At 44.0% G+C, this 14,999-nt stretch overlaps 1 protein-coding gene across 1 annotated transcript; it reads left to right on the top strand.

Annotated features, from left to right (window-relative positions):
- Positions 1-1,707: 1,707 nt before the first annotated feature.
- On the top strand, positions 1,708-2,418 carry CLDN14 (claudin 14). The gene has a single exon (XM_010141073.1). The coding sequence runs from the start codon at positions 1,708-1,710 to the stop codon at positions 2,416-2,418; it is 711 nt and encodes a 236-aa protein (XP_010139375.1).
- Positions 2,419-14,999: the final 12,581 nt, after the last annotated feature.

The following is a 14,999-nucleotide window of genomic DNA, read 5'->3' as shown; positions in this document are numbered from 1 at the left end:
CATTTGTCTCACTATCTGCGAGTTAGGCAAATGATTTCAACAACCACACAAACTCAGTTATTTTCATTTAAACATTATGTAAAGCGTATCTGAGAGAGCAGAAAGCCCTAACAGTGGGAAAATGTTTTTCTAAAACTAGCCACATGAAAAGAAAGCTTGTCTTTGTTTTATTCTCTTCCCTCCAGTCAGAGGGCTGGGAACTTCTCCACAGATCCTGTCCTGCATCTTGTCCTTCCCCGTCCTGCTGTGTCTGGGCTCCAAACGAAAGAAGAGGAGCACATGCAAGTACAAGACTCAGCCTGCATCGCCGTCCTGCCTAGCCCATATAATCCTTGCGCTTTTCAATTGTTTCTTTCCTTTTGGCACAAAGTCCAAGACAGATTCTGGGTTGTTTTGGTAAGAGGGGCCCGATCGGTTATGCAGAGAGATCTATCTGTGCATGCCTCAAGGACTGTTCTGGAGGCAAACATCAGCACTGATGCACACCTCAACCACTCCCGCCTCATTAGTGAGATAAGGGGAACATAAACCAGCTTTCACTTTTTGCCCTCCGCATTATTTTGTTGTTGCAATGGTCTTCATTACTCCGGCCAGATGGCTTTCCTCTCTTTGCCTGCTAAGGTCCCGTCCTGCAAACACTTACGCTTTCTTCCTCAAACACACATTCAGCTCATGCATGGATCTTTGCAGAATCAGAGCCTAAATTTGTTCCTGTTTCTGAATTCCAAGCTGGATTTTGATGCAACAGTTATTCTCTATATTAAAATATCAGGTTTCTGCCCACACACATAATGCATGATGTATAACAGACCTTGCGAGACAGCCATTGGGAAAGACCACTTAATCTGCGATTTATACAGGAGGAAGAATTACCATTCCTTCTTTTTCAGCTAGAATTTATACACGACCAAACTGTGAAGGTGTTGCTCCTCAGAAGCTTCACGATGTACATCTGGTTTCACATGCAGTCATTTCACCCGCAACCTAAAATCATAAGCTGAAACTCCACAGAGGCTAATGAAAATTATTCCCCTTTGAGTTGCTTTATTAAAATGCAACCTCAAGAAATACTGGCAAGTCAGGAGAGCGACTTTAATCCAATACTTGTTAGCCTCTTCCACAGCTTTTAAATCACTCTCTTTGCTCCTGACTTTGAGCAAATACACCATTATTGTTTTCCTAGTCCTGCTATGACCTTCTGGGAACGTTTTCATCGTGCGAAGCAACTTGCAGTTCCCTACTTTATAAATCTCATTCATTCCAAGTGTTAACACTAGCTAATTCTCCCTTTTAGAAAGGAAATCATGTTTGTTTTTTTGAAGAGTCTGCTGGGAAGAGGAATATTTGCATTTAAAATATTTTTTTCCATTTCATAAATTGTCTTGAGTTTTCTTCCCAGTGGGCAACAGAAGACTGTTTATATAAGTGAAGAGGGAAGCTTACTTTCCCATTACTTCCACAAAAGTACGATTAACAGCGATAACTATGCTAATTATTGCACTAACTGCACTTGGAATGCACCTTACTGGCTGGAGAGGTAATGCATTTGGGCAATAATTAACTGCTTTTTTCCTCAATTACCTTTTATTAGGAGAGCAGAAGGTGTCAAAGTAAAACAGCTGCATATCTTCCAAGAAAAGCTTGTGTTTTCCGAAGGAATTCAAGCGGAGGTGCTTTATTAAGAGGACTAGCAGGACAAACATTAACATGGCAAGCTCGGCTGTTCAGTTACTTGGCTTCTTCCTAAGCCTGCTCGGCCTAATTGGGACATTAATTGCTACGATTCTGCCACACTGGTGGCGAACGGCACATGTAGGCACCAATATTATAACAGCTGTGGCCTACATGAAAGGCCTTTGGATGGAGTGCGTTTGGCACAGCACCGGCATCTACCAGTGCCAAGTCCACCACTCCCAGCTGGCGCTGCCCCGTGACCTCCAAGTTGCCCGTGCCATGATGGTAATTTCCTGCGTCCTTTCCGGGCTGGCATGCGTGATTGCTGTCATCGGTATGAAGTGCACGCGGTGTGCCAAGGGGACTTCTGCCAAAGCCTCCATCGCTGTCTCTGGGGGGATCGTTTTCATCCTGGCTGGTCTTGTTTGCCTGGTACCTGTTTCTTGGACCACTAATGATGTCATTACAAATTTCTACAACCCCATGCTTCCCAGCGGGATGAAGTACGAGATAGGTCAAGCTCTTTACCTCGGCTTTGTCTCCGCATCTTTGACGATCCTCGGTGGTGCTCTGCTGTGCACATCGAGCCAGTGTCACAGGAACGAGACACCTTACCAGGCGCAGCCCAGCAGCGTAAGAAGGACTGCTCCCTCCTATAGACCACCAACCGCCTACAAGGGAAACCACGCTTCTTCCCTGACATCTGCTTCCCATAGCGGCTACAGATTAAATGACTATGTGTGAGTTCCCTCCAATGTGCCTGCGGGACACAGCTGCTTTCTAATTCTGTGCATGGTAGAAAACAAAGCTGAGATGACTTTTCATTTACAGGGGTTATGTCTCGAAGTTTACCATTGTTCGTTTCTTCCTTTCCTTTCTTTCTGGAGAAAGAAAGAATGCGAACTGCTTGCTGCAAAACCTGGCAAATAAACACAAGGGAGGCTGTGATAATCCAGCACGTACCTGCCTGCTTCCAGTTAGAGTTTTGCAGGCGGTTCAAGGGCTGTTTTCTAAAAGTAATGGTTCGGTCTGTAGTTTCTGCCCTGTGACAAGCACTAAAGCAGAACTGGCCACGACTTGTTGTTTGAGACGGGTTCCAACAAAACATGCTGCTCTGCCTGAAACGGAGGACTTCATGGTGAGGCACAGCGATTTTCCTTTCCATAGTGCATGAATGTTTCGTTATGACATTTCCATTAGCTTTGCTTTGGCTTACCTTTTTGTTTGTTTTTTTCCTTTTTAACAGTTCCTTGAAATACGAATGTCAATAGCATTATGACAGATGTATCTGACAATATGTTACAGGCATTATTTTAAATTATACTACAATGTTCTGACCTTATAAAAATAAAATTTTAGCACATTTTTGAAACACGATGATGCATCATAATGGAAACAATTTCAGTGGATCAGAACTGAGTTTTTAGAAACGTCAGTAACAGAACAAGTAGACATTTGATGTTCAACTTTTAATAAAAAAAATGTAAGTATCAGAATTTGTCACAGAATGGGCATTTAGCTCTTTAGCAGACTTAGCATTTTGTACAATCTATACAGATTGTACAGATCGGAAAAACAATTTCTAGAATGCTACCCCCCGATACCATGTAATGAAACGTACTCCTTCCCTAGGCTCAGTCTGGGTCTTTTTTGCCTGGGGTCCTGACTGAAGGTGTATTAGGGCTAGTGAGAATGTCTGCACCGACTCCGGCAGTACTGGGGAAGTTTCCTTCAGCCAGGCTTCGGCACACAAGGCAGACTCCGTGCCAGCAGAGGTTACACTCACAGACCGTAACTGCTGCCTGTCAGGAGGAGTATAAAATCAAGTCATTCACTTCTAAATCCTTGCAAAACGCAACCATTCCACAGCGTGTTTGTTCAACCAACGAAAAAACAAATGAATGAACGAAGAACCCCAGTCCTCTCCATTTCATGATACACTGACGTATACTATGGTATACGTCCAGTGCAACACACACTATGGTATAAAGACATCACAAAAAATAAACGCACTAGGTTCCTGTTAAGCCCAGAAAGCTGTAGGTCTCTCTGGAGCAACATAGGGACGAACATACTGACATTTAATAGGGTTGAAAAAACCAAACTTGCAAGAACTGTGATGCAGCTACACTTGGTACACTTCACGTGGAGAAAAGCCTGTTTGCAATTATGTTATCACCCGACAGCACCTCCAGAGCAGGGATCCTTCCAACACATCACCTGCTCTCTCTCACTCTGAGCCTTCCTCTCTGTGGCTGATCACCTGGTCACTTTTTTCAAGGTGATTTGAACTGTGACAGAATGGTTTTCAGCATTGAGGCGAGTCATCATCATCATCATCACTGGTTTGTTTTGGTTTTGTTTTTTTTTTTTAAAAAGGCATTTCTATTTGATTTGTTGAGACCAACAATAACAAAACGGATCTGGGTCCAGGCTTTGATGATTGATTGGTAACAACCCATTATAAACTTATGTTTTATTAACTGTAGCTATTACATATGACGTGGAAAAAAAACCGTACAGAAACGTCACTGATGCTGCAAACAATGACAGACTCTGAGGTGCAAGGGACGGACAGAAACTAGTTTGACAATGGTTTCTTAGAGAAGATGGAGTCAGACTCTTCACAGTCCATTATGGATCTTCTGAGACGCCTTCTTAGGATGAAAGGTGGCCTAATGAAGGTGGCCAATCACGTAGGGGTTTTTCTGTACTTACATCACAAAAGATCTAACCAAGTGATTACAATAGCAAGTTAGAACAAGGCTTTGGACAGCCGTGAATACTGGAACACAAGCCCAAGTGCTGGGAACGGGCCCGTGTCTCGTTAGGCAGTATGTTCGCCACATACTGATAAATTCATTCACTTGCCAAGATGTCCGTGTTATGTGTAGTGCTATTCCTACTGCACAAATTCCCAGCCAAGGAGGACTACGTGATGGTAGTAAGAATGGTTTATAAAGTCCTGGCAGAAATACCTGGAAGTGCTCTTATGTCAATAAAGAGAGGGAAATGGTTTCTTTCACGGGGAGCTGTGAACCAGTGCATCTCATTCCATGCTAAAACTGACATAAATTTCTACTTTTCTTTCTTTCTTTTTTAAGCTGCCCTTTGAAACAAAAATCATACCCATGCTAGTAGCTTTCAAGGTCTAGCTGCAACTACTCCAGACCAACGAATGTGTGATAACCTGAGCTCCTCCACCGCTCCCCTGCTGCCATGTAGACCAGTGGCCAGTCCTTGCTCTCTGCTTGCACAGAGCCTGCCCTTGGCAGTCCTGCACAAGTGGTGCAACACGGCATTGCTCTGCGACCCTGGCCAGGGAATGAATCCCCACTGCCCCTCCTTTTCCAAGTAATCCCTCGGTCACCAGTGGCATTGAGAAGTGGCAGTGCCAAGGAAAGTATGTGAGTTTCCTGGACCACCGAGGTGCTGTTGATGGGAATATGCTCTTTGGGCAGCCGTAACTCAGCAGCAGGGGAGCAGGGCAGGGCAATGGAGTAGGGCTGCCACATGCCTGATTACGTGTGTGTGCATCTGCTGGGTTTTTTCATAGTCCCATGGAGTCAGATTTTAAAATTATTTATTTTTTAGATAAGTACAGCTTGTTTTTTGCCTTCACCTCACCAGTCCTGAAGTGCCAGCCTGTCCTCCCACTGCAGGGAAGCAAGGAGGGGATCCAGGGTGGGCAGAAATTCCTTTTAGCCATGTGACTGTGGTTACACTGTTTTTTAATCAACGTCAGTGCAACATCCCTGGAGGGGAAGGGGTGGGAGACTTGGCAGGGATGCGTAGGAGGAGGACAGGATTTGGCAGCAAGAAGATACTGTGGTTATTTCTGCAACATCAGGATAGAATTGGAACTCTGCTGGTGGATCATGTAGAGACGGAGGCATCTGAGGTAGGGATGGAGGCTGGGCCCAGGGAGGCTGGGCTCAGAGAGGCTGGGCTCGGAGAGGCTGGCAGCTTCTGAGGCTGGAAGGAGCCCCTTCAAAGATGCGTCTCACCAGGACTACCATGTGGGGAAGAGATGAGGTCAAGAATGATGCTCCCCACCTTGGCATTATTCCTCAGGACTAGTGGACTACCCATGCTCCAATCACCTTGGATTTTTGTCAGGCCTTAATATTATCTCACAGAATATGCCAGATGTGTAATTCTGATCCAGGGCATTGCAAACAACCAAATACAAATCAGAAGAAATGAAAGGAAGAAAATATTTTATTCACCTCTAATACCACTGCTGGAAAGTGGTTAATAGACCAAAGGAAGGAAATGTGCCTTTCTGTTATTTCTGAGCCTGCGGGATTAAAACCATGAGCGCCCTTGCAAAGCAGTATCTGATCAACAGCCCTCCTCTGCAGGAAAGGGACTGACCGACAGGTTCTGAGTCAGGCCTAATGACGTGAAGGCTAGGTGGAGGTGGGAACAGAGGTACAGCAAGACTTTCCTCAGGTGCAAGACAGGGGGGTAGAAAAAAAAGATCTATGTTTTGGCTTGAAGTACAAGAATACATTGATTTTAGGCCCCGAAGAAACTATCTTCAAGCCTGCCGTTCTGCACAGTGGAAGTCAAAACACTGCGGTGCTGGAGAAACACGTAATATATCAGTGAGTTTTAATGCTGCTCAGACTGGAAGTCATCAGCTACATCTAAATTTGGTAGATTACATACAGCAAGAGTGCTCATGTCCCTGCAGACCCGAACCACAGGTTTCAAAAACAGCTTATGCTGAGCTTCCACCATGATCCATGAGTTGATGCAGCAATTCACTGCTGCTGAAGTGGTGAGATCGCATTTCCCTTGCCCTTGTTGCCCCAGTTCCTAACCACCACTTTGCACTCTGATCCTCTCTGTGGACCAGTTCAATGCCTTGAAGAGGCAGAAACCAACCACATCAAAGAATGGGATAATCTTCCGACACTGAAGTTAGCTAACCTAGCTAGCAGAAAGGTGTGAGGAGAGCTACGAAAGGGATGCCTAGGAGGGCAGGAGCAGTGGTAAAGGAGGATTAAGGACTGGAGTAAGTGAGCAAGCACTTCTCTTGGCAGCAGAGAGTTGGTCAGTCAGCAGACGGGCACAGCCGCGCTGAGAACCAGCACCTGAGATGCACCATGACATTCTCTATCACAAAACCAGACAGAGCCACTGGAGGACAGAAGTCCTCGGGGTTTGAGCTGGTTGATATTTTTGGTTTGCTTTTCCCACAACGCCTAGCACAAGTTCTACAGTGAGGTAACTGATAAACCATAGCAAAACTTAACTACTTTCTCCAAGAAATGTGTTGGAGTTAACTAAGATTGGAAAATTAACTAAATTCAGTAATTAGAACTTCTGGTGATCTAAGACAAAAGTTATCAGAGAGCATTCCTACAATTAGCTGGTAACGAAGGTTTGTCACATCAGTGTAACAAGGCGAATGGAAATTCTCTGTCCACCTGTAAACACCTACTGTGAATTTAGTGTTTACTTGGCCATATATCCATAACCACAAGGTGGTTTGTGAATGTAAGAATGACAGGCAAGAGTAAGGAGCTTCATGAGGTCCAGGAGCAGCTTAAAGGACAGCTGGAAACTTAGCCTTTTTTTTTCTCCTAGCTGATCTGCTAAAAGATATGATCTCTTCCTGGCATGTCTGCCTTTGCCGTGCAGCCTATCAGATACGTTCTTTTTCCTTTTTCTTAAAAAATTATTCATATAGCTTAGTCCATGTGTTCCATTTACTTACATTTCCTATTCTTACCACCAAATGGGCACTTAGTCCTGTGGATTCCCAGTTTAATTACCATCCTCTCCCATTCTTCTGCCCATGACATCAAAAGAAGCTTGAATCTAGTGAGGCTTGATCCTGACCAACCATAAATCAGAGGTGCTCAGCTGAAGTGGTGTTACTCCTCTTCCTTCACAGTAGATCTAGACGAGGTGTTCCTCTTCCTTCACAGTAGATCTAGACGAGGTGTTCCTCTCTGCTGAGAAACCCGCCAGTTTGCAAGTTGTCCATAAACCCAAAGATCTGAACAGGTTTTAAATGCTTCATAGGGAAGTAAAGCAAGATATATTTACCTCCTTCTTTTTTCCTCTGAAGAAGGTTTGGAGGGGGGGAAAGGTTGTTAATTTTATTTTCTGCTTTAAGCATGAGGAAAACACATTCATTTCATTAGCACGCACCTAAAAGATCTTCAGTAAGCAAATTGTGAGCAAGTTGAGTGAATAAAAAGAGTGAATCAATGTGCAGATTTGATCTGTTAAGAACATAAGTATATACTTCATATATGTATGTGGATACATAAAATGGCGAAATTCTAGTTTGATTGACTTTCCTGAGGTCAGAATTTCACCCATAAGCTTATTATTATTGTCAATACTCTCAAGTCTATTATAGAGCTTTTAACTTAAAGGCCTCCAGAGCAAAGAGAATCAAAGTCTTGGGAGTTTTGCCCCATCAGAGAGATGGCAGGGAAAGACTTGCAGTGGTCATTTCGCAAAGTGTTTCGTATTGAGCAGAGCGATTGTGGCATGTATGAGTGATTCCTCCCTTCCACTTGAGTCAAGGACAATCAATTTTATTTTTAAAAAGTCATAATCACTGGTATTGATCAACACTCCCTAATGGGGGTGCTCTCAAATCCATACTGGCTTGGTCTATCGCCATTTCCCTAGCAATTCAGCCTCAATTAGGCTGCCTTGCTAATGCATGTCAGCTTCATTTAATTGCTCTCAGGCGCAAAGTGTGAGAAAAGGGCAAGCTGACAGAGTAATCCCACACTTCCACTTTGCAGGGAGCTGCCTATTTGTTTTATTTGTTCACATTTTAAAGGGCTAAGCACTTGTTATATGGAAAACACAGGAGAGCAAAAGTCAAGAAGTATTAATGAGCCTTGGAAAACAGAGCTAGAACTCCATTGCTTGTGCAAAGAATTGCTGATGTCTTCAGTACTTTGAAAAGAAGGTAGATTTTGTAGCTGGTGAGCGTGCTGTTGAGTAGCATTTATCTCACGGAAACCTCAGCAAAAAGCGGGTGGAAGCAAATTCTAACAGCTACATACTGGGGAAAACAGTCTGTCTGTCCATTGTTAGGCTGATGATAATGCGGCAGAAGCAACCTCTAAAGGAAGCTGGTAATGAGCTGGTGATCACAGGGTTATGGTTTCCCTCACAATATTTAACATTAATGCTAACAAACATTTATAAATTAGGAGACGGGAAGAGAGGGGTGGCAGCAAGCCAGCAAGAGGGAAATAGCCATTAAACACCTACGATCTCTGTGTCTGCGACAGAAGTACGTGTGTAGCTCACATTTCCCACAGCAGAGCAGTTGTGAGCCGAAACAAAGGAATCACATGTGAGCACTAAAGTGACTGGCTGCAGACAGAAGCTCTCAGGCCTTTGCATCTAGATCTGAAACTAAACACTGGAGGAAGAAAAATCCAGGCATGAGAGAGGTGAGGGGAAAGACCTCCGGAGGGCTCCCTAGAGCGCAGTGCCCACTTTACAGTTGGGTTCCATGTGCCTGGCCACCTTCCACCTCCTGGCTAAAGGTTAGGTTAGCTGAAGTAATACAGACGTCAGAGTAATGCCTGCAACGGACTCACTGCCATGAGTTCTGGATTGTCAGCTCCCCGTCTTGGGAATCAGAGCCATATCCGACCATAAGAGGCAGACTAAGGTTGCGGTTTATTTTTTTTTTCTTTCTGATTTTGTTATTGCAAGCAGTGGGTGCTTCTCATCAAATGTCTGCCTGATATGTGGGCGAGGGGAGGCAAGATGCATCCAACAGAGTTTGGGTGCCTTGATTCCTTGGAGCCAGGCGTTCTGCCTAATTGACAGCGTAGTCTGTCTGGAGGGATCTGTGCTCCAGCTGTGGACTGAAGTGAGCTGCAGGATTCAGCCAAGCTGATGTTGTCTTTCTGCTGCCAGCTAGGGGCTTTGGAGAAAGCCTTGTCCTCAACATCCCGTCTGTAACACCGTCTCCTGGGAGAGGTAAGTGGCAGCACCTCAACTCCATAGCTCTGCAGCCTCGCTGTGTTTACCTGCGGAGCTGCACCCTGGGCTGTGTCTGACAGGACTATAGTAGGAGAGCATTAAAAAGACAGTATGAAAATAAACTCACTCCAATACCAGGAATGGTGCAGCTTCTTGCCTCCGTCTTTCTGTTTTTCGTTGATTTCTTAAGTTTTTCATTTCCTAGCCACGACAGGCCTCTCTCCTGTTCCCGGTTCCCTATGCTCTTACATACCAGTTTATGAAATGTATACGCTATGGGTATGGACTACAAATTATTTTTGTGTTACAGGTTACTAAAGACAGACTTCTTTAGATGTTTAGACACAGAAAATGCAAACCTAGGTGCTGCACCCACCCCAGCCCAGATTTTCTTCAGTCACGCTTGTTTTGAGTATGTTTGAGTTTCAAAAGTTACATTACACAGCTATTTCAATATAACAAACAAAGAGAAAATTCATAACTCCAGTAACATGATCGCTGATGTCTACGGGCCACGTGCCAGAAACACTAAGGCCAGTAATGCACAATTTAAACTTAACTACAATTGGTTATTTTGTATAATAAACATACACACGTGTACCTGGTGCAATGCTCCTGAAATTAGGAGCTACACTGTAAATGCCATCCACTTGTAAAAACACTCTATTTTACGGTAAGAACAGCACAGTTCGGAGCAGGGAAGAAGTGTCACACAATTCATTATGTGTGACCAAATTAGCAGACATTTGAGCAGCAGCTGTCGGTCAGTACAGACAGAAATCTGCTTCCATTCGGAGTTCGAAGATTCCCCATCCCGCCCGCAACACCCTGGCTAGAGAGAGCGCTCCTCCCGCACCTCCTCCAGCTGCCGGTGGGTGCCAGATTGCGATGACTGCCACCTGAAGCCAGCTCTCCTTTCCTCACACAGGGCTTCGACAAAGGAGTGGTGTGGTGAGGACTCCCACTCCAGTGTATGACCAAGGGAGGGATGCTCATGGCTTTTTGTAGAAACCCTATGAAGTAACGGGTTGAGATGCTCTATGCATCTGGCCATTTTTCACCCTCCGTGAAAGCTGGACATGGCAAAACGCTGAGGATTAAGCCAGATCTGAGCATGTTGAGAAAAGCCTCTTCCTAAATGAATGCCATCTTCACCATTATGACTGCAAACTACAGTATTTTCTTGGAGGGCCTCAGCAGCACAAGGGAAAGGTACCAGCTGCTGGTTGCAATGGGACCAGCGCCACGCGAGACAGAGTCATCTCCTCTCTCCTTGTCTCAGTAACGAAACTCAAAGACAATGAGCCTGTTGTTTAGGATTGCTGGGGTCTTAAAAGGAATCATTCTAAATGAGAAACAAAAGTCAGTGTGTTTCTGGCAATGTATGTATGGTGCTTTGTGTTTGCCTTATGGTAATTGTCAGTGATGTGCTGCACTAGGGTTTATAATGTGTATTCCCGTTTGAACGATGGTTTTTTAATGTGCATTTATAACGGCAGGCTTTCTGGGACCTATAAGTTGGGTATTACCTTTTTTTACTATACTTCCTCACAAATCCTTCATGTGTGAAAGGAGATGTAATAGGTCATTTTGCACCATGCCTGTAAAATCTCCAGGATCTTCTTTAGAAACCTTGCCCCTTAGTATCACAACCAATGTAAAAGCACGTTGGCACAAAAGCACAGTTATTACAATTTATTCGGTTTCTGTTGGAAGATCATGGTTTTAAGTTTTTTTCTATATTTTGTAATATTTGTGTCATCCCTAATTATTTGGACAAGCATAGAAACTATTTGAAAGGTGGGGTTTTTTTTAATAAAAGAAGATCAAGAAATAAAGTAAAAAGTGAGGTGTTCCTTACGAGAATGTAGAGACATAATGTGGCAAAAGAAAAAACTGGCCAAAAGAAATCTTACTTAAAATGAAAATGTTTGCTGCTATCAGATAATGAATATCTGGACTAGTCTTCTGATAAGACTAGGAAGGGCAAACAACCAGACAGATATTAGAACGGAACAGTCACTTAATGAAAAGCCTAACAGGACGTTCCTCCCTAGGAGAAAGGGAGCTGGGCTCGATAAACTAGAAGTGTCCTTCCCATTTTCTTATCTGATTATTAGTTTTAAATACAAAACTTGAGGGAGTATAAAAAATACTTTCAAATAGGGAAGAAACGATCTTAGATTTTCTTAGGGAAGGGCTAGTGTCAGGAGTGATTTGACAGAAGGGTGCAGCTAGTGAGAGGAATCAGTGGTCACACTAAAGGAGCACCAGGGATTAGGATCTGCAGATGGAAATCTGCCTGCCAAACACCAAAGGTGGTCTAGTAATTTTAGGAAGTACTGGCTAGACTAGTTTCCACACATCACAATGTAGAGTTCACTAGATGTTTCTTCTTATTCTAATTGCAAAAAACACAAAAGCTGCTAGTCAGTATACAATTTCTGTTCATCACTCACTATGCCCAGCAGAAATTAAAGAGGGAGGAAGAGGAAAACAATTAAAGAAGAACTCAAAGAACAATAAAACTCAAAGAAAACACTTAAAGAGTCCCAAAGTAGGTTACAAACAAAAATGTAGGTAAATGGAGAGCCCCCAACCAATTGCTACTGAAAGCTACCAATATCCATCTGAAAAGAAAATGGCTGTATTGGGGTTTCATGGCAAGGTTTTGGCAGAAGGCAGACTACAGGGGTGGCTTCTGTGAGAACGTGCCAGAAGATTCCCCAGTGTCCGACAGAGCCAATGCCAGCTGGCTCCAAGATGGACCCACCACTGGCCAAGGCTGAGCCCGTCAGCGATGGTGGTAGTGCCTCTGGAATGACATATTTAAGAAGTGGGAAAAACCCTGCTGTGCAACAGCAATTAGAAGAGAGGAGTGAGAGTATGTGAGACAAACAATCACGCAGACACCAAGGTCAGTGAAGGAGGAGGAGAGAAGGTGCTCCAGGTGCTGAAGCAAAGATTACTCTGCAACCCAAGGTGAAGACTGTGCTGAGGCAGGCTGACCCCCTGCAGCCCATGGAGGTTAACGGTGGAGCTGATACCCACCTGCAGCCCACGGAGGACCCCACACTGGAACAGGTGGATGCCCGAAGGAGGCTGTGACCCCCACGGGAAGCCCTGCTGGAGCAGGCTCCTGGCAGGACCTGGGGACCCATGGAGGGAGGGGCCTATGTTGGAAAAGGTTTGCTGGGCAGGACTTGTGACCCTGCAGGGGACCCATGCTGGAGCAATCTGTTCCACCCCATGGAAGGCACCCATGCTGGAGCACTTCTGAAGAACTGTAGCCCATGGGAAGGACCCACACTGGAGAAGTTCCTGGAGAACTGTCTCTCATGGGAAGGACCCCTGCAGCAGCAGGGGAAGAATGTGAGATGAAAGGAAAGGCAGAGACTGACTGCAGACCCCATTCCCTGTTCCCCTATGCCACTGCGGGGGGAGGAGGTAGAGAATTTGGGAGTGAAGTTGAGCCCGGGAAAAAGGGAGGGGTGGAGGGAAAGTGTTTTAAGACTTGGGCTTATTTCTCATTACCCTACTCTGATTTGATAGGAAATAAATTAAATTAATGTTTTGCCAAGTCAAGTCTGTTCTGCGCATGATGGTAATTGCTGAGTGATCTCTCTGTGCTGATTTAGACCCTTGAGACTTCTGTTCTATTTCCTCTCCCTTGCCCAGCTGAGAGGGAGTGATAGAGAAGCTTCGGTGGCTGCGCTACAGCAGCGAATTTTTTCACCAGGTTTCTAAGATACCACTGACAAGATAGAGAAACAGAATGCAACAAGATCCTTGTCAACTGTGCAAAACTGGGAAAATAAAATTCAAAAAAAGTGGAAAGAACTGGTCAGAGACATCATTCTAAATATCCCCCACAAAGGTGTAGCACCATGACAACATACAAACTATCCAGTCCTCCAGTTCTAATCTGAGTGGAGCAGCTCAGATATTGTCTTGTAACTACGACTCACTAGATAACACCATGTTTACCTGTAACTGCCATTAGTAAGTTGAAATGCTTACTGTGCATGGATAGGACTGGACACAAACACAGCATGCATTTGCACAGCAAGAAATTCAACAAAGTAAATTTCACAGAAAGAGTTGAGAGGTATTTGGCAGGTTATTGGTCAAAGACACTGTCACAGTTTTGCTGAGAATTTGGTCTGATGCAGTTAATAGCAGAAAAATGGGATCAGACAAACCCAAAAGTTAAAACAAACATTCAAGACAGGTTACAGAAACCTACTTAGCCAGCATGGCTGGTCCCCTGTGAAGAACCTGAGTACAGAAAGAAAGAAGTAGCTATTGGAACATAACCTCAAGTTCCTTTCCTTTCTTCAAACTTGTGTGATGTAAACCCCAAGTTCTTACAGCAAATCTGTTTGTGAAAGAAGCATCAGCATTCTGTGCCTCACTGCAGGCAAGGCTATTTCACAAAAAAGACAACTTCATAGCATCTTTGTATAGTTCATCTGAACAGTTGGCTTTCTCTGAGAAATTTAAAGAACACTGTCATTACAAGCAGGTATAGCAGGGCAGTACTGTAATGGTTCATCTAAACCTTTAACTGTATAAATACTCTCCCATTCTCTTTGTAGATGCATTACTCAAAGGTAATATTACCAACACTGAAGCAATCTCCAAGGCAACCAGAGGCTTTTGTGCACTGGTATGTTATTCCTCACCCATTCTTCGTCCATATGCTAAACACTGCAACTTTCCTTTTCCTGTCATCGACAGCAGGCAAGCACTTTGCAGGGCCAGTTAGGGAAAAGGAAGCTTGAAAAAAGCAATGCTTCGAATCAGATACTGAGGGTGCTTTTGGGCAGAAAACATTACTCAAAAAGTTATGGATTAATCAGTGCTGCATTTTAACAGAGTGCAAATCAGCAGTGACCAGTTGAAGTTTTAATTCAGTTGCTGAAGAGTGAGTTAACTGGTCAGATTTTAGCTTTTCTTTAAGAATAAAACTCAGCGCAAACAGATTTGATGTTTCTGAAGTAAGCCTGGATAAAAAGTTTCTTAAGTGCTCTTTACAAACATCCTCTCTTCTGATGGTTCAAGACATCAAAGACAGAGAAGTTAATAATCATAACTTTTTTATACCATGGGTATCTCTCTCTTTACAAATAAAGATGTGCAAAATACAGAACATAGCTTAAACTTCTTGTTGTCACACCTTCGTATCTGGATCTGTGGGGGAGCTTTGAAAGACTTCTGTGCATCAAGAACCTAAGACTTCGTCAAACTCATTCAGCCCATCTTTTTGACAGTTATAACTACAGTTACAATGGGTAGACAAGGAATTAAAAATCTGGTTGTCTGATTAGTCTCCCTGTTTT

The sequence above is a fragment of the Buceros rhinoceros genome, unplaced genomic scaffold, assembly GCF_000710305.1.
Source record: "Buceros rhinoceros silvestris isolate BGI_N320 unplaced genomic scaffold, ASM71030v1 scaffold15898, whole genome shotgun sequence".
In the NCBI taxonomy this organism is placed as follows: domain Eukaryota; kingdom Metazoa; phylum Chordata; class Aves; order Bucerotiformes; family Bucerotidae; genus Buceros; species Buceros rhinoceros.
The sequence above is the reverse complement of the archived record's forward strand: the minus strand, read 5'-3'. Positions and strand labels throughout refer to the sequence as shown.